The 25,335-nt window shown below is 40.4% G+C and overlaps 1 protein-coding gene across 1 annotated transcript in view; it reads right to left on the bottom strand.

The window, feature by feature from the left end:
* The window catches only part of LOC123512157 (electron transfer flavoprotein subunit alpha, mitochondrial-like), a 200,364-nt gene that overhangs the window by 38,592 nt on the left and 136,437 nt on the right, over nucleotides 1-25,335 (bottom strand). The window contains exon 8 of the mRNA XM_045268362.1: nucleotides 1,895-2,035. Coding sequence (XP_045124297.1) covers nucleotides 1,895-2,035 — 141 coding nt within the window. The remainder of the gene's footprint in view (nucleotides 1-1,894; nucleotides 2,036-25,335) is intronic.

Raw genomic sequence — 25,335 nt, forward strand, 5'->3', positions numbered from 1 at the left:
CTTATAGTTCGCTATTTGGACTTTTAATTCTTCATTTTCGGTTCTTAGCCTAGTTTCGTTTTCTTCCACTCTTTTTATCCTTTCTTTCAATTTCTGGAGCTCTTTATCCTGTTCTTCATTCTCTTTCATTCCCATACTCTCCTTTATCAATTTATCTAATTTACGTTCGATAGTTAAGACTCTATCAAATAGTGAAGTTTGCGCCGTATCAAAGCCTTCAAATTCTCCTCCTCCCTCACCAACATTGTCATCATCAGCTTTCATTCTTTCCCTTGTCACATACCTGCATTTAGATGGAATATCTTTCTCACTCATTATTATTTAACACTGTATTCATGAAAGGAAAATGAGTCCACACTTATCGCCCAGGCCACTGTAAACCCAAACAAAGGTAGTGAAGATCAGCTGATTCTCGGGAGCGCCGGTATCGCGTCCTTCCTCTGCTGCGTCTCTGTGTGTGTGTGTGTGTGTGTGTGTGTGTGTGTGTGTGTGAGAGAGAGAGAGAGAGAGAGAGAGAGAGAGAGAGAGAGAGAGAGAGAGAGAGAGAGAGAGAATGTTATTTGCCTGAAACTTGATATGAAAAGGGATGAAATTGGATGGGAAATTGTATACTTCCAATGAGAGAGAGAGAGAGAGAGAGTGTGTGTGCACGTGGTGTCATCGCTCTCCGGGCTGTTTCTGGAAGACGGATCACACAGCAGGAGGAGGAATCCTTGATAAGGCATAAACTGAACTTTCAGAGGTCACACCGAGCTACAAAGTACATCATTGTATTCAGAATAAGAAAGAGAAAATAATTATTAGTATTCAAACAGTTTTCTGACAATTTCTAGGTTTACCATTTTTAGCCGTCATAGCAAACGGGAAAATAGTTTAAGCGCCAGAAGGAAAGGGTTAATGAGAGACATGGCAATGTGGCACGGATTATTGGCCTCACCTTGTGGGCCAGTACAATTTAGTTTTACTAGCCTAGTAATGCCCTACTCTAGTTGGCACACTACCCTACAAGGGCCTTTTATGGAGGGCTTACACGTTACCCACACAATTCCTTATTTGTTGAGACTAGACTAGTTTATCCTCAAACATTTGACAGCCATGATAACAATGAATTCATTAACAAGTTATGTTAGTTTTGTATGAAAATAGGTGGCGCAGTGACTGACGCTGACATTCATGTGTACTATCGAAACTGCTAGCGGACCACAACTTACCTCAGTCATAGTGGAAAACACACTGCCTAGTTCTCTCTGGTGCGCACACAACAGTGGAAAGGTCTGGCAAAAAAATTTGAACTTTGCCTTGTCATTTCCACTCTGTTTATGTGTTATGGGACTTAACACGGGACATAATGCACAGACCTGCATTGCGCAAAGACCCTTCAGTACTCTATCATCAAGAAGGAAAGGCATATGTTGATAGATAGAACTGAAAGAATATGACTAAGTAAGATACAGCATTGGAAACACAATTTCTGAGAACAATAAGAGGGATCCCATGTGATCCATAGGCTTTCCAAGTGTTTAGGGCAGTGAGAGCATGAAAAACATCATGGCAAAAGATTTTAGTAAGTAGCATGAAGTAGTCAGAGGAGGGAGGAGAGAGATGAACAAGCATTGAATCATCCAAGGCAGAGTTTTAAGCAAATATTTGGGAAAGGAGTTCTGCTTGAAAAAAAAGATGAGATGGCAGTGATGCCATCAGGTTCATGTGAAGGATGAAAAGTTAAAGAAGCAAATTGCCTGATGTTTTTGGCAAAAGTGCCAGAAGTTTCAAGAGGAGTTGGATCTCAAAATATTTGACACTTCCAATAAATGAAAGAGTTTTTGGATAGTTGAATGACAGAACAATGTTCCCCTGATCTATCATTATGACAACATCAAGTAAGCCTACTAACCTGGAAGATGGGGGCTTCTGGGTCCTTGTTAATTGCAACAATTGTTTTGGAGTCTTTCATTCCAGCCAGGTGTTGAATAGCACCACTGATCCCTACAGCAATATAGAGCTCAGGTGCAACAATCTTGCCTGTCTGGCCAATCTGAAATTTAAATCTACACTCAAAATAAGGAAAATTGTTTTCATAGTTAAAAATCACAAGAATCTAAAGAACATTTATATATATACCTATATATATATATATATATATATATATATATATATATATATATATATATATATATATATATATATATATATATTATTACGCCACGCGGCTGCGGTTAACTGCTACAGCTCACTAGAGTGTTATTCTGGCAAAATCGCTAACTTTGTTACGGTCAGTACAGTGGAGATTATAAAACACTCCACAGAGTCCCCACTACTATAACTCACAGCCGCCATAACCCTCAGGTTCTTTCAAGGTCGCCAACAGTGTATAATTTCCCCCACTGTAAGGGAATCTCCTCAGCAACTCCTTCTCCTCCTGTACCCAACCAAGTAGAATTTATAAATGGTAGATGCTATGTGTAACAGGGCGAGGCCTTAATACCCCCCTAGAGAAACAGCCCACAAGGACAATTCCACCCACTCCTCTATGAAGTATTAATGCCTCTCCGCACGCCTTGTCCACAGACTGTGATAACTCACAGACCGGAACAACACGCGCGGTATCTTACTATACTATCCTATTACGACAAGTGCTTCCTGACACCTGTCAGACTGACACCCCTTGCCTACACTACTACAATATATGAGGTGTACAGCACATCCGGTGATGTACACATAAGCCCAGACACCACCTACGGGTGACAACCACTATACACGGAGTCCAGACACTCGTCACAGACAAGTCCGGCGGACAACTACGCACCACTGGCCGACATGAAGCCTCTCAGCATTCAATAGTGTGCGTGGCTACTACCACTACAATACAGTATACTACTGAAACTATACAAAAGATGGTGGGGGCACACAGCCGCCCACCAAACCCCACTGGTGACCACGGCCACCAACAATCAAACAGGACGAGACAAAGCGTGTCTCTCCTCCGTGCCGCTACCCCATGAGTGGACAACGCACGAGAAATGCAGCCCCAACCGGCCACACTTTCTCAGAACAACAAGCCCGTTGTTCTACACAGCCACAGTCTACCCAGTAGCAAGCCAGCTACTCAAGGGAGGGCACAACTCCCAGACCGATGACTAATGAGCATCAAGAGAAGCCCAGCAACACGAATATCCCTAACACTGTGCCAGACCGACGAGAGTGCGTGTCTATCTCCGCTGAAGGCTACCTTGAGACTGAGTCCGCTCGCAACGAGAAGCGAGAAGAGGGAGGTGGGTTGTCTGCTCAGCAGAACAGCCTGAGGGGCCAGCGCTGGGTGGCCATAGCTACGCATATAATGAAATAATAATTTAAAGGGGATTAAGACGGTGCCCATCACAATATACATAGTGAAGACTCAATACTCGAACGTTTTAATAGTCAAACTTTTCAACACTTAACCCTCCGTTATCGCGTTTAGGCGTTATCGCGCACTTATGAAAATCTGCAAAATTCAGTTTTAGCGCATCTGGAAAATTGTTATCACGCACCCGTAGTAGTAGTAGTAGTAGTAGTAGTAGTAGTAGTAGTAGTAGTAGTAGAAGTAGTAGTACTACCCATATCCCAACCACACACCAACGAATGTTTAGATGGGGGGAGGAGGAGGAGGAAGAGGTGGAGAGGGAGAAAGATGATCGTCATTGACGATGATTAATAATATATTACCAAATATTATTAACCATTCCATTCATTTCAGATTGTCAAATGTTAATAAGCTAAACCAGTATTAATCGCAATAAATTAAGAGTAACAGGAAAATTTTTTAGGAAAATTTTTGGGTTGAGGCATCAATTTATTCATTTCCTATTTATTCTTCACTTCCGTTATCGCGTTTTCTGCTATAGCGGGTTTTTTTAGGGACTAATTTCGCGCGATAACGGAGGGTTGGGTGTACTTTAACGCAAGTTCGATTTAATACTCGAAAAAATATCTGATTGATGAACGTCCACACACGAGGTTGTAGACAAAGGCTACTTAGCCTCTCCTTCCCCTCTCCACAAGTTATGCTGCTGCAGTCTTCAGAATAACATTTTCCTGCATTCTGTCTGTACTTTTTCATTTCTAAACTTACATAAACACCAAAGGCTTAATAGTGATGAACATATCTGGTAATCAAATGGTCGCATACATGGTTGTAAACAAAGCTCTTGGCCTCTCTCTCCTTGCCAACGCCATGGTCCCATTCTGATACCGTATTACCAGGAAAAAAATTGCTGGTATTCTGGTATACTGGATACCAGTACGCATCCCTAATTCTGCTGCAGTCTTGAAAAAACAACATTTTTCTGCGGTCTGTCAGTAGTTTTTCATTTAGAAACTTATACTGTTACCAAAGAAGCTTATTGGTGGTGAAAATAAGGAATCTAGTGAAAGTGGAAGTGTTAGTGAGCCACATCTCTCTACTAGTGGGTTCACAGGAATCATACCAGACGTTTTCATGGATGGTGACTTGTCCTCTGACGACCTCCCTCTTCTTCCCCACCCTTTTCCCCTCCTCTTCTATGTTATCCATCACCAGCCTTCACTTATGGTATGTACAAACAAAAATTATAAAAAAATAATTACATTGAAATTTCTATAAACTTGAGGCTTTCCTAAGATTAGAATGAGCTTCCTGAGTTATAAGTATCGATAGTCGAACTTTTTGATACTCGAACAGCCATTTGGAATTAATTAAGTTTGAGTTTTGAGTCTCTACTGTATGTATATGTAAATGTGTGTGTATGAATATAATATATATATATATATATATATATATATATATATATATATATATATATATATATATATAGTAATCGCCCGTGTATCCGAATTATAGCAGCCAAGGCCCTGGCAGATATGCGAAATATCCGGATATGCAGAATTTCCTCTCCCAACCCCTTGTAAATTGAGAGAAAACATGTACATAACCGAAATGGATAAGAAAACAATGAATTAAGCACATTAAATGTATAATCTGGAACAAAAAATGGTACATAAGCAATACAAGGGGTGGTGGGATGTACACACAACACTAAAGGCGGCATCACACTAGCACTTTTCCGTCATTTTTCTTAACACTGTCAACTCTTTTTGATGCTGGTCGTCACACACAAGCTCGCTACTGCCTTTGTCGCGTTTTTCAACTATAAACAAACAAGGCGGCCCCTTCACCCCCCCAGCAAGTCGTTATTTTTTCGTTGCTATTTTTGAACTTATTGCTCTCTATGAAAATCTCTTCAAATAAACTCATAAATAACAGAGCAGCTCATTTTGGCCAGTTGCTACTTGGAAGTTCTGCCTTGAGCGTCGCAGCCCCGAGCAATGTAAACAAAAAACTGAACCACTTTTCACTGCTACTATGGGTTTCACTGACCGTGTTACACTGTTTTTCGCAAATAATTCCTAAACGAATTGTCGGATCAGTATGGTATTTCAACACAAAGCCTTTTACACTTCTACCACTCCCCTCTCCCCAAACACCCCCCCGATATTTCCCCCCTCCACCCTCCTTCCATATCCCTCCCCATCTCCTCCTTCTCCCCCCCTCATTACTCAATTTCCTGCCTCTTCCATTAATATGCTATACCATTTACTTTATGTACTGTACTTATAGCTACATATGTCATATATGTATGCATCTAATTAATGCAGTGTGTGCAGCTTTCAATATTACTTGGCATGTAACCTGGGAGCACTGCAACCTTTCATGGTGGCAAAACGTATATCACGTTGTTCATTACTGTATAACATCATGTTTACGCAAATGTAGTAGGAGGCAAATGTACTGTACGTAGGTCCTATTGCCAGCTGAATGAACAAGCTCTATTGTTATTACCTGTGGCCTGGACTTTTTTGTAATAACTTCTTCTTTAGTAAGTACCGTGTATTCATCACACAACATGGTCAAGTTGACATTATATTATTTTGTTGACTTATGTCGTTCATAACCACAGCATTCCATACAAATTGCACAATTGTACTTCTCTGCATCACTGCATCTTTGCTTATTGATGCCTATGGTAATAATGGTGTTGTAGCCTTATCAAGTATATTTGAGGCAATAAATATACAATATATACTGTGGGCTATTATGAGGTTACTGTTTATTATACATTGTATTACAAAATTTTTTTATGAAATGAAAGTATTATGATTGATATACGAGTATGCATTGTAGGAATAAATAGAGGCAAACATGATAGTAAAGGATATATTCACAGTCACTGTCCAGGAACACATCATCATCATCCTCACTTTCATCATCACTGGCGACGTTGATGATTACGGGTTACACCCCCTCATGGATGTTATCAGACCTCCAGTACCCTTTTTCAAAGTTTTGGGAATGTCTGACTGCTGCCAACCATACGTCCTTATTTGCTAACTGCTTGGCCTCTCCTAACCTGGCCTGCAGGTCTGCCCGGGTGAATCGCTGGAGGGAGAAATGCACATGGCGCTTCATGCAACCCCATACTTGCTCAATGGCATTGAGCTCAGGGTGGCCAGGTGGCAGCTGTACAACCTCATGGCCCCACTCATGAATGGTGTTTTCTATCTTGTACTGGGGCTCTGGACGGTTCTGCCGACAGAGGAGCAGCAGCTGACGGCGTGTGGCAGCGGGTGGGATGGATATACTGCAGTGCTCGAGCCAGCTGATGAGGTCCGCCTTCTTGGTAGCCGTGGTAGGGCATCAACTCTCTTTTGTCAGTTGGCTGTGTTACGGTGCATTGTCAAGCACCAGTACAGAGGGTTCTGGCAGTGACAGCAGGAGGTGGGTCGTTAGCCACCGCTGGAATAGATCGTCATTCATCTCACCATGGTAATCACCCTGGGAGTACTTGGCTGGGTAGCACAGATAAGAGCCTTCAACAAAGCCGCCGGCCGTGCCACCTGCGACCACTACAAAACGCTCCCCTTCTTCAGGTGGTACCTGTTGACTGTAGGTGGTGTTGGTGACAGCCTGTGTGGTATCCATCCCACTCCCTGCTATGACCCATTCTGGTGGATAAACCACGTCTCGTCCACATAAACCACCATCACCCCTTCTTTCCGGTAGTGCTGGAGAGCCCGGAGAGCACGAATCCGGCGACACACCATGTCAGGGGATTCCCTTCTCACGTACATCTTTTGCTGAGATACCTTGTATTTAAACCCCATGGTGTGTAGAAGCTGCCAAACCACTGTCTCTGAGGTATGTTCAGGGATAATACCTTCAGTTCTAAGCTCCGTCGATAATACACTGAGTGTAAGATGTTGCTTGTTGGCAAACCTCCGATGAATGTGACGCCATATGGCACCGACTGCAAAGTTATCAAAGACGGTCGGTGTAATTGGTGTTGCCAGTGTGAAAAGGGAGGATGTGGTGGCGCGGTGGACCATCTGCCTCACTCCTCTCACCATGACGCCCATGGTGTGTGCAACCCGGTCATATGGCCTGTCTGGATAATTATTAATGTTACTATAATTGTAGGGTCAATTGCATTTCTTTTCTATTCTCTTTATTAAAGTCACGATATTGTTATATGAATGATCATGCATACGGGTAGGAATGAAACGTGTACATATTATGTAAACATGGAATGAACTATATTATATATAGCAAATTCTCTTACACGGGCATATATTAGCATCAACTCCATACCAATTAAATGGTAGGGGAGACAATGTAAAGGGATGTTGTGGCGTAACATTTATGATCTACCCACATTCTTATCAACCCCTTTCCCCTTCCCTACCACCTGTGCAAACCAGTAAATAGACGATATTATCCACCTACCTATTCAAACTTATGTATGTTGTACCATGGGTCCTCTCACCGCTGTACAATGTGACGAGGCAAAGAACAAATGCTGTCCTGCATCCACGTGGGCAATGGAGCAACATGCGTGACATTGTTGATGGTTGTTGTGCTTGTGCCTTGGTCCTCAATATTATATTCCTTTAGGGCACGCATACAGCTTTACAACCATTAACAACAGGATTGCCTTTAATGCCTTCAGCACTGCGTGGCTTGGGTGTGCAGTATGAGGGTAGGGAGGGAATAGTCTGGAGGTTGGTAGGGGTGTAGGAGGGGCTAGATGAGTACCCCACACTCGTTCGAATATGTACAAGACCTTAGTGACCATGCCTGGATTCGACTTAAATATACAAGAGTAAATTCCTTAGTAAACACATATAGCAATATGCTATGTAGGCCATAAATTAGGTAGGGATGTAAAAGGCTTTGTGTTGAAATACCATACTGATCCGACAATTAGGAATTATTAGAAAAAATTAACACGGCCAGTGAAACCCATAGTAGGTCAGAGAGAGAGAGAGAGAGAGAGAGAGAGAGAGAAGAAAGAGTGAGAGACACGGCCAGAGAAAGAGAGAGTAGAGAGAGAGAGAGAGAGAGAGAGAGAGAGAGAGAGAGAGAGAGAGAGAGAGAGAGAGAGAGAGAGAGAGAAAATACAGTAAAACCTCAGCTCATGACCATAATTCGTTCCTAAATCCTGTTCGTCACCCGCTCTATTTGTCCCCTGAATCAATTTTTCCCATAAGAATGTATTGAAATAACATTAATCCGTTTCAGACCCCCCCAAAAAAATCATACTTTTGTCCATAAAACCCATTAAAAATAGACCTTTAATGTATGCATGACATGAATGAAATAATTATAGACAGCCTTAATTGTTTTACTTACCTAAATTCTATCAAAATGATAATAAAATGAATAAAAAAGAAAAGGTTATTTACTTGAGAGACTGGACATTGATGGCATGATGGAATGGAGGAGAGGAGGATGGGGAGGAAGACAGACAAGATCCGAGAAGACAGTCATGAGAGAGGACTTTGGATGCGCGCAGTGTGCCAGAGCTGCACAACAGCTGTGTAGCGTCACAAGTCAGTGCTGCTATGTGGAAGCCCGTTATAGTGAACATCGGCGTGGGAAACATGGAAAGATTGCCAGTCTTCGTCTCTGCCTTGGAAGACCCTTGCCTGCTGGGGATTGATTTCCTCACGCATGTGGGAGCAAGTTTGGAGTTCCAAGAAGGAAAGTTAAAGGTACGTGGCCAGGAAGTTCCTTTGATCCCTGGAGGTGATGCTCAGTGTGAGAGGAGCGGGAAGTAGGGCGGTGTTCCTTGCCAGGCGAGCGAGGAAACAGCTGCGATGGATGTGCCACAATCTGCAGTACCTGGACATGGCCAGGATGATGATAACAGCAATGCTGAGAGCCACCAGAGCAGCAAGGATAACGCCGAGGAAGCTACAGTAGAGCGCGCCGGTAACATCACCATTCCCAGGAAAAACAGGAGAAAATCGTGGTGGCACGGAGATTATGTTATGTAATATTTTTCGTATGTTCCTGTTTTTATTTTCTTTTGTGCTTATGTTTTGTTTTGTGGTTGTGTGATAGCCGGGTTGGCTATCACACAAACGGCTTGCCTGCCGGTGAGCCGTTTAACCACGTTCGTCCCCCGAAATATCGTTCGTCCCCTGGGTCGATATATTGACAAATTTTTTGGTCGTCTCCCGAATTGTTCGTCCTTAGAGACGTTCGTCAAGTGAGGTATTACTGTATATATATATATATATATATATATATATATATATATATATATATATATATATATATATATATATATATATATATATATATATATATATATATATATATATATATATATATATATATATATATATCAAGCGAGGTTTTACTGTATATATATATATATATATATATATATATATATATATATATATATATATATATATATATATATATATATATATATCAAGCGAGGTTTTACTGTATATATATATATATATATATATATATATATATATATATATATATATATATATATATATATATATATATACAGTAAGTCCTCGTTATACAGTAGTTCTTTATCCGATAAATTCACAGATACGGTATCCGCTCATGTCATCTGAGAGGACCCAGCACGAGGGAGCAGGGGTGATGACGTCATCCACGCCACACCTCCCCGCCACTCACAGTACTGACTTTAACTTGACCACCCTTGGAGTCTATTATCTCTTCCCCTCCCCTAATTTTTCTTTAACTGCATTACATATTACTTACATGCATTACTAATAAGATGAATAAATGGAATATTAAAGGGTCTATTGTAAGCACAAATATATTCATAATAATCATGGCAAACACTAAAAACCTACTACCAGCGGCGAATTACGCAGCAACTGATAAAGGGCACAGATGGGCCTGGCAAGCCCACTATCAATGAATGGTGGAAGTCTTATAACATCATGCACGCCTTAGATAACATCGTCATCTTGGGATGAAGTAAAGATGTCTACCATGAACTTGGCGTGACACTCACAGTACTGACTTTAACTTGACCACCCTTGGAGCTAATTATCTCTTCCCCTCCCCCGACTCCCTTTTTTTTTTTAACTGCATTACATATTACTTACATGCATTACTAATTAGATGAATAAATGGAATATTAAAGGGTCTATTGTAAGCACAAATATATTCATAATAACCATGGCAAACAGTAAAAGCTTACTACCAGTGGCGAACCATGCAACAACTGACAAAGGGCACAGATGGGCCTGGCAAGCCCACTATCAGTGAATGGTAGAAGTCGTATAACATCAAGCACGCCTTAGATAACATCAAGTCATCTTGGGACAAAGTGAAGACGTCTACCATGAACTTGGTATAGAATAAAGTATGGCCAGAATGCGCGCGTGACTTCCCAGGCTTCGCTGAAGATGACATCGGTGTGATCAGAAATGATATAGTAAATCTGCGCCATAGGGCTAGCTTCAATGAAGTTTGATGATGATGTTCAAGATCTTTTGGAAAGTCATGCTGAATCTCTCTCAAATGATGAACTTACAGAGTTAGACAAGGCATCACAGGAGACAGAAAAAGAAGGAGACAAGGATGAACCTGTGCGTGGCCTAGAATCAAAACTCTTAGAGAATGTCTCGGTGGTATTGAAAAAAGCTCTGGAAGCCCTGAAGGAATGTAACCCAAATCCTGCCAGGTGTAGCAGTGGCTCATGAGGTAGAGAAAAGTGTTAAGATTTATCAAGAAATCTATGATGAAAAAACAAGGAAAACTAAACAGTCTTCCATTTACTTGTTCTTCAAGCCAGTCAGACATGTCATCCCTATCGCACCTGCCGACCCTGCTACAGCTGGCCTTTCTATATCTGCTTCCGACAGTGCAGACGACGACGTCTTATCCTTGTCTGCCCACTCGGCGGAAGATGAGTAAGGGTTGAAATCCCTACTGTCCCTTAGCCTTGGGAAGGACATCATCTGATAGAATACATGGCGATTGAAAGGTAAATAAAAACATTTTCTGTTTAATTCTTTTGCGCAGTACTTTACTTTTTCTATTTATTTTTCTTTTAGGATTATTTTCATGTATTTTCATTTCTGTAGGGGTGACTTTTGACGTGCTAGAAAGCATTCCCTATTATTACATATTATAATGGGTTCGGTATACGGTAAATTAGATATGCGTTAAGTTTTCAGGCATGCATATGTACCGTATAACGAGGACTTACTTTGTATGTATGTATATATATATATATATATATATATATATATATATATATATATATATATATATATATATATATATATATATATATATATCAGTGGTTCCCAAACTATCTTACCTGACGCCCCCTTCTTGCTTCCAGTAGACCCGCACGCCCCCCCCTCCCACTTCCTCTTTGCTCATGTGAACTTATTTTATTTTATTGCATTTATTTCTTAGCATTGTTCAGGAAAACAGATCTCTGTTTGTATTAAATTTTAATAATGAAAGCCACTCAAACAAATAATAGTACATTCCAGAGAGACATTTTGATTTTATTATTCTTATAATCTATTAAAACATTTTTTTTAGCAGATGACTTCACGCCCCCCTTGAATTCTCTTTACGCCTCCCTAGGGGGGCGCGCCCCCCAGTTTGGGAACCACTGGTATATATATATATATATATATATATATATATATATATATATATATATATATATATATATATATATATATATATATATGAGTGCAGAGGTGGAAAGGAAACCCGGGGCAGAATCAGGAACACAGTTTATTCTCTAACGTTTCAACAATAGTCTTCTTCAGAGAGTAACAAACACGGAAAGCCTAGCTGTATTTATACCTCCGGGCAGGATCACCTTGCCGGACGCCTGGTAGGAGAGCGCGCTGATTGGCTGGCGAGGATGAGACTGGCCGCAGTGCGGGAGAGGTTTACAAAGCCATCTCTGTGGTTTGTGACCTCCTTCGTTGCAATGTAGGTGGCTTCCACCAGCTTCCTCTTCCTTTTGTTGAAGCCTGTGTGCAAGGCTCTTGTGCGGTCCCAGCTTGGCAGATGATCATATTTCTGTGCGTGTATCACAAGGGAGTTCGTCGTTCTGTGGTGCCGAAGGTCATTCTTGTGTTCCCTCACTTTTCCTTCCAATCCCTGCGCCGTCTCGCCGTAGTACGTGGATGCACAGCCTCCACATGGTATGGAGTAAACTACACTTTTTTTTTTGTCCACCAACCACCTTTTCCTGCACTAAACACTGTATCGGTACACCAGGCTTGTGTACTTTAGGAAGTCCTTGCATCCTTGGTGGTCTCGGTGCCTCCTCCAGGAGTCTTAGTAGCGAAGAGAAGAAGGCAAGTCGCTACCAAGACTCCTGGAGGAGGCACCGAGACCACCAAGGATGCAAGGACTTCCTAAAGTGCACAAGCCTGGTGTACCGATGAGGCCCATCACTTCTGGGATTGGCAGTGCGCCGCACAGGCTTGCCAAGGTATTGGCCAGGCCTCTGTCTGCATCACTGGGTGTGATGAGCAACGCGCACCTACGGAACTCATACGACCTCATCCAGCGACTACAGCAGATAAACTTCGAGGAAAAGAAGATGGCAAGTTTCGACATGAAGTCTCTCTTCACACAAGTGCCGGTGGAAGGAGCTATGAATGCCGTAAAAAAGACAGTGGAAAATATTAGTGATAGTGATTTGTGTTTGAACAAAGTGGATTATGTGGAATTAGTGGGATTATGGGGACACCAAACATGTATATTCAATTTTTTCTAGGCTGTATTTAGAGCTAAACTCTTATAACCATTGTGTTTCTCATGAGCATTTACATATTCTGGCCAAGTTTCATAACTTTTGGGTCATAAATAGTATATATTTTAATTGTTTATATATGCAGTCATATAAAATTCAATTTAAAATCAAAGATTTCTTTCTTTGATGAGATATTTATTCCAGTGTATTCTGAAGACATTCAGCAATGAATCTATACACTGAAACTTCTCCTATCACTCCGAAATATGTCAAAAATGCCACTCAGAAAAAAGTATAACTTTTTTGCCTCATTCGTGATTTTTTTGCAAGTCGTGTAATTCTTTTTTGTACAAAATCGTTCTATACTTTTATACATATGTATTCATGCAAAAAAGTGTGCAAAGTGTCACTTCTGTATTACAAAAAAGACAGGAGATATTGACCATGGAAGTGGGATAATATGTTTTGAGAAAATCACGAATACACTTTATTTTCTTACAAGGCTCGAATGCCAAGTCACTTTAGTGTGCCCTTTTTTTTATACGATCTCTAGAATATGTAGATGATAGAAAACATGAATTGACAATGGTGATCTATAAAAAAAAAAAAAAAAAATTTACACGAAAAAAAAAATATATATATATATACACACAAATACACCACACACACACACACACACACACTGTATGAGTATGCTGTGCAGACATTGTGTGCGTGTTTGTGTGTGTGTGTGTGTGTGTGTGTGTGTGTGTGTGTGTGTGTGTGTGTGGCAGAGCTGGCCTATTGCGATGCAGCAGGTGGGATGGGGTGTGAGAGGGGTAGCTTTTGGGGGCCAGGGAATGGGTTATATGGTTCTGATATGTGTTTCACACTTACCACGTTGTAGTTCTATGGCAAAGGAAATATTTTAGCACAAAAATGAAAAATGTCAAAATGGAGGGATTTTCGTCAATTATCTGTGTGGTCTCTCCTTAATTGTGAACTTTGGTGCGTTCGTATTCGGGGGGCAGGAGTACACGCAGCACCGTGGCTTAGCCATGGGCTCCTCTCTGAGTGCAGTGATGGCTTCCCTTTATATGGAAATGTTAGAAAAAGATGAGTTTGTGCGCATCATGGGATGGATGTGTTGGTGATAGTGCCTAATAACGTAAATATTGAAAACAAGCTGAGGAGATTAAGCGGAGTGAACGAGTGCATACAGTTTACGGTTGAACCAGAGGCAAACAAGCTACCCTTCCTCGACAAAGTGATACACCGCCACAGTAACAGTGTAAAATTTTCAGTATACAGAAAGAAATTTTCAGTATACAGAAAGGACTTCATCCACTACATGTCTGCACACAGTGAGAAGACCAAGACAGGAGTAGTAATTGGCTTCTACCTGCGGGCATTAAGAATTTGCAGCGAAGAGTTTTTGGAGGATGACCTCACTTATATTACCCAGGCCTTCCGTAAGCTTCGGTACCCTCTGGGTCTCCTCCGCAAACTGAAGTATAAAGCTGTACAGATATCTAAGAAGAAACGTGAAGATAAAGTGAGAGAAGAGTACTTGGTGGTTCTGTATGCGAAAGGCGTGGAAAAGTTAACTAAAGTGTTGTCAGCCGCAGGTGTACGCTTCGGGGCAAAACATACAGTGTTTAGTGCAGGAAAAGGTGGTTGGCGGACAAAATAAACAAAGTGTAGTTTACTCCATACCATGTGGAGGCTGTGTATCTACGTACTACGGCGAGAGGGCGTGGGGATTGGAAAGAAGAGTGAGAGAACACAAGAACGACCTTCGGCAACACAGAACGATGAACTCCCTTGTGATACACGCACAGAAATACGATCATCTGCCAAGCTGGGACCGCACAAGAGCCTTGCACACAGGCTTCAACAAAAGAAAGAAGAAGCTGGTGGAAGCCGCTTACATTGCAACAAAGGAGGTCACAAACCACAGAGATGGCTTTGTAAACCTCTCCCGAGCTGCGGCCAGTCTCGGCATTGCCAGCCAATCAGCGCACTCTCCTACCAGGCGTCCGGCGAGGTGATCCTGCCCGGAGGTATAAATACAGCTAGGCTTTCCATGTTTGTTACTCTCTGAAGAAGACTATTGTCGAAACGTTAGAGAATAAACTGTGTTCCTGATTCTGCCTTGGGTTTCCTTTCCACCTTTGCACTCATTTGTTTGGTTCTTAACCCTTATGCTCCGGTGATTAAACTATTTTCCAATATCCCATGACGGGTAAAAATGGTAAACCTAGAAATTGTCAGAAGACTGTTTGAATACTAATAATTATTTTCTCTTTGTTATTCTGAATACAATGATGTACTTTCTAGCTCGATGTGACCTCTGAAAGTTTAGTTATTGCCTTATCAAGGATTCCTCCTCCGCCCGCTGTGTGATCCGTCAAGCAGAAACAGCTCGGTGAGCGATGACACCGCACAAACACACACACACTCTCTCTCTCATCTTGGAAGAGAAATTGTACACTTCAATGAGAGAGAGAGAGAGAGAGAGAGAGAGAGAGAGAGAGAGAGAGAGAGAGAGAATTTTTTCACCCTTTTTCATATCAAGTTTCAAGCAAATAACATGTTGGTATCATCTCTCTCTCTCTCTCTCACACACACACACGCCCCTTGATCGTCTTCCCAGAACACGAGAGGCACGCCTGCATCTCCGTGAGCCACTCTGGGTTCTCAATACGATGTTTGGAGTCTGTTCTCCATCACCACTATCTCTGTCTTCTCTGTTCTGAGAAAACTGGTGGATCCTCTGAATCATTTTCCGAGTCTTCACTACTGCTGTCTTTGCTTTCTTCAGTTTCTTCCTCATAATCACTGTCACTGTAGTCAGGCTCAGACGCACTGCTAAATAAAAATTATCTGTCTTGTTCCATAGTGAGTTATGAACTGAGACGTCCCTTCGCTCTTATCAGGGTGCTTTCGACACGGCGGGTCGCTGGGATTGCCAAGTGTCGTCCTCAGAATAGGAGAATAGCTTCGTTACCCCTAAATATACAGAGCTAGTGGCAACACTATGGGTGGAAAAAGAAGCCAGATACTTCCACTCCTCATCTGACTCGAAAAACCGTGCATGGAGCTCAAACATGAGGCGCGAAAATTCTTGATTACGGAAACAATCGCCGTCGCTACAGATGCACTAAGCCAATCGTTCATATACGATCGCCGGGACATAAGGGTTAAGCAATACATATATATATATATATATATATATATATATATATATATATATATATATATATATATATATATATATATATATATATATATATATATATATATATATATATATATATATATATAAAGATCTTAATTTGACTAGAATTTAATGCTAGAGGAAAATGATGTGTTTTGTCTGACCTAAGACGACAGAAAGAGTTGACGGAACAGTTAAAAACGACGGAAATCATAGAAGATAATGGAAAAGTGCTAGTGTGACGCCACCTTAAGTGGTGCTGGGACGTACGTACACTCCTGCCATGCTAAAATGACGAAGAGTGTTATAAACTCGCCGAATAGTGTCGCCATTACTCGAATTGTCGGCGAGTGAGAAGCTGAGAACAGGAGGGCATGAGAGTAAGTGCTGCTGCCTAGCGGGATTGAGGGATCGCTCGCACGGTAGGTTTGAATACGCTTGGGGGTAGCCGGATAGTAGCGAATTCTGGATAGTGGCGATCCGGATACGTAGGCGATTACTGTATAAATACAGCAATACTCTGCTCAACGAACAGTTCGTAGAGCAAAAATTTGTTAAGCGGACGTAATTTTCCCATAGGAAATAATGGAAATAGGGGGATGCGTTCTGGGCTGGTCCCCAACATACCACATGGGTAAAAAAAAAAAAATCATATATATGTACCTGTACCATTAATAACAAATACCCCCAAGTTTTTAGAGAAGAAAATGACAATACAGTAATACTCCGCTTAACGAACAGGATAAGGGGTGTCAAAGCTGTTCGTAGAGCGAAAATTCGTTAAGCGGACGTAATTTTCCCATAGGAAATAATGGAAATAGGGGGGGATGCGTTCTGGGCTGGTCCCCAACATACTACATGGGTTAAAAAACAAAATGATATATACGTTTAGCAGCATATTGGGCCACCGTTGTACCACTACTTTTATGATGTCACATGAGCCATTGGAAGTTAGAGGAGCTATGTACAAATTCTCTCACATTCTCGCATTTATGTTCACAAAACAACATTTCTATTAGCTTTTTACAAACCTTGTCCCCAAGAAAGGATTTTTTTATAATGCATAAAGTGAAATCTTACATGGAATACCAAAAAATAAAGCAAAGATGAGATGAGCCACAGACGAAGCGAGAGACTCGCAGCCACTCAGCCGCTTCTTCTTCTTCTTGTGACCCTTTTAGCATGCGTATTGTCTTTCCCCATGATATTTGTGTCCACTCCTCTATTGCCTGCTATAATGGATATCATACCTTAGTATTCATATACGCTCATGCCACGAGGATAACCTTGACTCCGTGGCACTGAGTGATAGTGAATTACTAATGAAATACAGCGTTTCATTAGTAATTCACTATCACTCAGCGCCACGGAGTCAAGGTTATCCTCGTGGCATGAGCGTATATGAATACTAAGGTATGATATCCTTTATAGCAGGCAATAGAGGAGTGGAAACAAATATCATGAGGAAAGACAACATGCAGGCTAAAATGGTCACAAGAAGAAGAAGCAGCCGAGTGGCCGCGAATCTCCTGCTTTGTCTGTGGCTCATCTTATCTCTGCTTTATTTTTTGGTATTCCATGTAAGATTTCACTTGATGCATTACAAAACAATCCTTTCTTGGGGGGCAAGGTTTGTAAAAAGCTAATAGAAATGTTGTTTTGTGAATATAAATGTATGTATAAGACAGTAACCTCAGAGCAACCTGATAGCAACCTTGTCACCGTCCCTCCAAGCGTTCATGGATGCCATTTCGTTGCAAGAGGTTGCTCTGACGTTGTTAAAAAATCTTGCATCCAGCTCCAGGAGCGCTAGAGACAGAGGCGGGGAGCCAGCCAATCACAGCGAAGCTGCCGCGTTCGGTCCCTCACCCGGCAAATTCAAACCCAGAAAATTCGGTAAAACGGATGTGGTTGTACGTTATGCGGACTTTTGGTCTAACTTTATATAGTACGTTAAACCGGAAATTCGTTAAACGAACGTTCGTTAAGCGGAGTATTACTGTACAATGGAAATATGAGAATTCATGTAAAATCCCTACCTAGTGTCTGGGTCTTCTAATATATGACATCTACTGTAAACACTGTAAGTAATCACTCAACAGCACACACTGGGACACTGGATAATGGACACTGCGCCTCCAGCTGACACTATCACAGCCACACTGACTTATCTACCACAGTTGAACCGCAGATTGGAATAATACACTTGTTCAAACATTCGCAGTTCCACTTCAAATAAGGATTTGCACCCTTAACCCTTAAAGTACGTTGATCGTCTCAGGACAATTGTAGCGTCACGTGCGGAGAGGCGGGGATTGTTCCCTGAATCATGAATTTTCCTCGCTAAACCTTTGAATCTCTCCCCCTCACTATTGGTCCTGGGGCAAGTGGAGGTATCTGGCATCTTTTCTCACTCGCCTCCTAACAATAGGTTATCTTTTCCCATTTCGAGACAACATCTGGCAACCCCCATAACCCGAAGGGAGGAAACGGTACTCCGAGTGATGTTATGTCAGTGTTACTAGGTAATGACATTGAGGACAGTGATAATGAAGACTGATTTTTTTTTTTATTGAGACAGAAGAAAGTGAAGACTCCAGCAGTGATTCTCATAGTGATCTGGGAGACAGAGACCAACCCTCACAGCGACGTTCATAAACCTCCTCACGTAGCCTATTCCCCTTGAGCAATGCGCTGGTGTGTGTCACCCATGGTTGCTTCTATAGGACTGTGGTTGTTGGCCACGTCACGTGAATCCCATTGCTAATAAGAGTTGCCAGATTCCAATTATTATAGAAATCCACAATACTAGTAATATGATTTCTTTTTCTTTTTCTGAGTTCGTATTTTCTTGACATGAAAGTGCAAAAGTTCCTACTTTTACATCAAATTCAAATGCCCAAAAGAGAGAGAGAGAGAGAGAGAGAGAGAGAGAGAGAGAGAGAGAGAGAGAGAGAGAGAGAGAGAGAGAGAGCAGTGTTATCGAAGCTTAGGGGGTAATTTCTTAGCGGCGGGTTCTGCCATGGGTTAGGGGAGAATTTTTTGATATGCAATAACTTTGCTCTCAGAGGTTATAACATGTTGAAAACTACACCATTGTACTCAGAAATATGCTTTTATAAGGAAAAAATATTTTTAGCATTTTTGACAGGTGTGAATTTTCCCTTCTATAACAAAGTAAATCAACCCCCCGTACTTTAAAGGTTAAAAGTGCAAACATAGAGCACACTGTATTTCCTGTATAAATTTAACCGAGTTACAGTGAATGAGGGGTTTACAGCTTTGAGCCAAAGTCAGATAAATGTTTTGACATGGAACACCACTATTTGTGAAGTATGACACAATTCATTCACAACTAATGGAATAATTCTCATTAACAATTTGCACACAATATCAAGTTGTGTAAAACGCTGTGATGAATAACATATTGCACTGTATACTATAATATATGATGAATTGGGCCATGGGTGGTACAAGAGTTTAGCAGCTACACGCTAGAGATAGAGGCGGGGAGCCAGCCAATCACAGCAAAGCTGCTGTGTTCGGTCCCTCACCCGGCAAATTCAAACCCAGAAAATTCGCTAAAATGGATGTGGTTGTACATTATGCGGACTTTTTGGTCTAACTTTATATAGTACGTTAAACCAGAAATTTGTTACACGAACGTTCGTTAAGCGGGTATTACTGTATATATATATATATATATATATATATATATATATATATATATATATATATATATATATATATATATATATATATATATATCATAAACAATAGATACTTGACAAAGGTTTTTTTTTCACAACAGCCCATCACGTAAGCAGACAAAATTCTCTACCTTCCATACTCTTTCATATTTTGATCATATATCACTTCATACTGTACATTTTATTTCATATTGTTACACTCAGGAATGATAGCTGAATCTAAACATCATATAAAAACCTTTGCTAATAGATAATTAACAGAAATATGGTGAGTCAAAGTGAAAAAAAGAGTGTCTGCATTATTTATTGCAACAATTTGCAGTAACTTAGCAATAATTACTAAAATAAACTATCTCATTGTAAAAAAAACTATCCCATATTATAGACCAAAGTTTTCTGAATCCAATATCTTCAGATTTCTGATAAAAGGTTACATAAGTGGTATATGGAATAGTTAAGGATCACCACCATACCATCGTGCTCTACACAAACACTTGTCAGTCAGTCAGTCACACTTTGTCACTTGTACAGAGTAGACATACATGACCTCCACTCCAGTCCTTTGCACATTATATCCTGTAAGTTTTTCTTTTATGTAAGAGGGGAAAGCTGGCCAAGGGTAACAATAAAAAAAAAAGGCCCACTTAGGTGCCAGTCCCCCTTGCAGGTCCAAAAGAATTAGCCAAGATAGGGACAAATGTCTTGAAACCTCCCTCTTAAATTAAATCAAGTCATAGGAAGCAGGCAGGGAGTTCCAGAATTTACCAAAGAAAGGTATGAAAGATTGAGAGTATTGGTTAATTCAGGGGTTCTCAAACTTTTTAGCTCGTTGACCCCCCCAATGAAGTTTCAAATTTTCTATCAACCCCCTAGCTTTTAATTCAAGGGAAAAACACCGATGCCAAAATCAATAGTAGTAGTAGTAGTAGTAGTAGTAGTAGTAGTAGTAGTAGTAGTAGTTGTTGTTGTTGTTGTTGTTGTTGTTGTTGTTGTTGTTGTTGTTGTTGTAGTAGTAGCTATGAAGTATGATAAAAAGATATCACACAGTAAGAAAATATGTCGAGGTGTACAAGTACATGTAAATTAATCCTCAGTGCAACATATCTTTTCTTCTTTCACCGTTGACATAATTAATTCATTATTATCAAGAATTTCAAATAGGAGGATTAAATGGTTCCTTCTACTCCAGCACCCCCTGCCTATTCATCGACCCCTTGGATGTTCCGATCAACCCCTGGGGATCGATATCGACCACTTTAAGAACCCCTGGATTAACTCTTGCATTAGAGAGTTGGCTAGAATAGGGATGAGAGGAAGAAGAAAGGCCTGTGCAGCAAAGCTGCAGGAGGAGGGAAGGCATGCAGATCAGAAGAGCAGTTAACATGGAAAAACAGTAGAAAATAGTAAGAGATGCAACATTCTGGTAGTGAAAAAGACGCTGAAGACAGTCAGTCAGAGGAGGGTAGTCGATATGAAAAGCTTTTGGTTCCATCTTATCTAATAAAACTGTTTGAGTGGAACTTTCCCCCCAAACATGTGATGTGTATTCCATACAAGGATGGATAACCCTTGTACAGAATTAGCAGTTGGAGGGGCAAGAAAAACTGGCAGAGACATCGCAGAACACCTAACTTCATAAAAGCTGTTTTAGCTTGAGATGAGATATGAAGTTCCCAGTTTAGATTTTGAGTAAAGGAAAGACCGAGGATATTCAGTGTAGAAAAGGGGACAGTTGAGTGTCATTGAAGAAGTTGTCTGGAAGGTGGTGACGAGTTGATAGATGGAGGAATTGAGTTTTTGAGATATTGAACACTACTAAGTTTTCTGTATCCCAATAAAAAATCTTAAGAAAAATCAGAAATCAGGCATTCCATGGTGTTCCTGTAATAGTGGATAGGGCAAGAAGTTTAGTTAAGATCATTAACACGTTACTTGTGGCTGGCACCGCGGCGAACTCTCCCTCGCTGTGATTCAAATAAATCGTTGTCACGTCAGTGTGGCTCCTGCCAGCGAAGCAAGAGGACGTGAGTGAAGTCTGGGAGCACACATGAACGCACTGGCAACCTCAAATTGTTTGCCCACCGGTGGGTCGCATCGCATACCGTGAAAAATCTATGATATTACTGCGATGCGACCCACCAGTAAACAAACATTTTTTAAAAATATTCACAGCATCTCTATACGTATTACAATATACTTTCCATTACTAACAATTTGTTTAAATATCTTTGTCTGTTTTGCAGACTTAGAAAATGCACCCTAAACAATTTTATGGTGGACCTAGTTCAACAGAAGAAAGGGAAGATAGCCCACAGGAAGTCTGATGATGAACTTTATGAAACAAAGTCATCTTGCTCATCTGATAGCCTATCAACTGATGCAGGTTCTGAAAATGAAAACGTAATTGGGGAGGAAGAGGAGGAAGAAGATTCTGTTGATGATGTAGTTGCATCGTCTGTCTGTGGTTGGAAAACTGTGACTTCCACACAGCGTTCATTTCCATTTACAGGAAAGGAAGAACTCTGTGTGAGACCTTCAGCTTCAGTAGATGGCAAGATTTGACCAATTGATGCTTATTTACTGTTTTTGACTGATGACATAGTAGATTTGATGGTAACTGAAACCAACCATTATGCAGATCAGTTGATTGCTTCTAGAGTACTGACAAGAAAATCTAGACTGAGAGCATGGGTTCTTACTACAAGTGAAAAAATAGAAAAAATGTTAGGACTGATTCTCCATATGGGTGTAAATGTCTTGCCAGAAACTTCCCTTCATTGGTCAAAGAGTGCACTTTATATAAATGACTTAGTTCCATTGACTATGGAGAGAGACAGGTTCTAGCTTTTGCTTAGGATGTTCCACTTTGCAGATAAGTCTTCCTCACATAGGTAGGTTTTACAAATTGAAACCTCTTTTTGACAGGATTGTGCAGACATTTCAGGAAGTCTATAAACCAGGTGAGGAAGTTGTTATAGATGAAACCATGGTTCCATTTAGAGATAGATTATTCTTCCGACAGTATATTCCTGGAAATGGCATAAATATGGAATGAAACTCTACAAACTATGTACTACAGAGGCATACACTTTGAATTTGGAACTATATTGTGGTGTATCTGAAAAATATCAGTCCTTAGGAAAAACTGAATCAGTCGTTGCAAGATTGATGTTACCTTTGTTTGAGAAAGGAGTTACATTATACACTGACAATTTTTATACATCTAAACCACTTGCTGATTACCTTCTTTCACATAAAACATATCTGTGTGGCACAGTGCATGCCATCCGCAAAGGCCTTCCAAAGGAAGTGACCAAAGCCAAAATCAAGAAAGGTGAAGTAACTTTTCTTGAAAATGACGAAGGCATCAAGGTCTTCAATTGGAAGGATAAGAGAAATGTACTAATTTTATCAACAGTTCCTGAGTATGATGACAAACTAATTGCAACAGGTTTTTGCCATTTCAAGAAATGGTGAAGAAATAAAAAAAACCCTAAGTGTGTAATGGATTACAATAAAGCAAAGAAAGTTGATATTTCAGATCAAATGTCATCATATTATACAGCTCTGAGAAAAAAACAGAAAATGGTATAAAAAAAATTGCCATTGAGTTACTCACAGGATCTTGTGTGGTGAATGCTTTCATTATTTTCAACAAATATCTTTCAGACAAAAAATGGACCTTATTGCAATTCACGGAGTCAATCATCCTTTCACTTCTAACTGATAGTCCATTTGAAAGAAATAAGACCAGGCAGAAAACTATCATACAATGTCATTCCCTCAGGTGCACAGCATTTCCTATCAGAAGCTGAAGGATCAAAGAGAGAATCTTGAAAGAGATGTGTAGGGTGTTATGAAATAATATCCACAAACGAAGGAAGTAAAGTAGCATCAAAAAGAGCAAAAAAAGTATCTACTTTCTGCAGCTCGTGTGATGGCAAGCCTTACCTATGTCTGTCATGCTTTGAAACAAAACATTCAAAGTAAATAATGGAAACATGTAGCAAGTATTTTTTCAGTAAATTTCTTTCTTGTTTCATTACTTATGTTTATAAGACATGAAGTTTTTCAGGATCACCAATGGTTCCTTTTGCTAAAGTTTGTCCAATTGTTAGGAAAATTATGAAAAGATCAATAATGAAAATTACTAAAGCTTGTCAAGGAAAGCCCAATCTGTTTCAATTATTTGTCATAGAAATGTTTTATGTTCTGAAGGGTTTTATTACATTTATTAGGAAAAAATATGAAAACAGGATGATTTTTCATTTAATAAAGAGAATTTATGCTCTCCTGAAGGAAAATATGCATTATATTTCATGTATTAGGAAAATAGTATGAAAAAAACACTATTTTTCATTTATTTTTTTATAATTGTAAAAATTAAATAAACTTCATATTACTTACCAATAAGTGTTTACTATGCCCTCCTACGCATACTGTTTATTGCAATTTTATTATGTAATCCAATTTCTGTTAATATTAAGATAAAAACGTGATATCTATGAAAACTGCTGTACGAGCCACTGGTGGGTCGCATCGCAACAGTGGCCAAACGCTGGCGACCCATCGGTGGGTCGTATCGCAAGTAACATGTTACTGAATAAAAGAGAGTGAGGTGAAAGGACAGAAATACACCACTGTTAGATTTAGAAGAACAGTGGCTGTCTACCACAGCAGCAATCGAATGGTCGGCAGGGAAACTTCGAGATAAAACTGCAGAGAGAGGACAGAAACCATAAGAAGGCAGTTTTGAAATCAAAGCTTTGTGCCAGACTTTATTATTAGCTTTTATGTCTAGTGCACCAGCAAAAATTTCACTGAAATCTCTATTAGAGGATGACCAAGACTCAGTAAGGGAAGAGCAAAAGAAAGAGCAAAAGATCAGCAGTAGAGTGGTGCTGACGGAGGCCATACTGGTGATCAGACAGAAGACTGTGAAGTGACATATGTTTCAAAATCTTTCTATTGAGGATAGATTAAAAATCTTAAAACAAGCAAGAGTTTAAGCAGTAGTTTGAGGGATTAGAATGGCCACCCTTTTTTGGAACAGGTTGAATGTAGGTAAAATCCCAGCAAGAAGGAATGGTAGAAGTTGATAGAGTTGAATGAGTTTGGCCAGGTAACGTGCAAGCACGGAAGCACAGTTTTTTAGAACAATAGGAGGGGCCCCATCAGGTCCACAAACCTTACGAGGGTTTAACCTCTTCAATCTGGACAACAAAAAACGACTCATGGCACCATATCCAGACTGAGTACAGGTGGGGAGATACCTGACTCGAGGCAGCTCTCTCTCTCTCTCTCTCTCTCTCTCTCTCTCTCTCTCTCCACT

Source organism: Portunus trituberculatus, chromosome 33 (assembly GCF_017591435.1).
Source record: "Portunus trituberculatus isolate SZX2019 chromosome 33, ASM1759143v1, whole genome shotgun sequence".
Lineage (NCBI taxonomy): Eukaryota > Metazoa > Arthropoda > Malacostraca > Decapoda > Portunidae > Portunus > Portunus trituberculatus.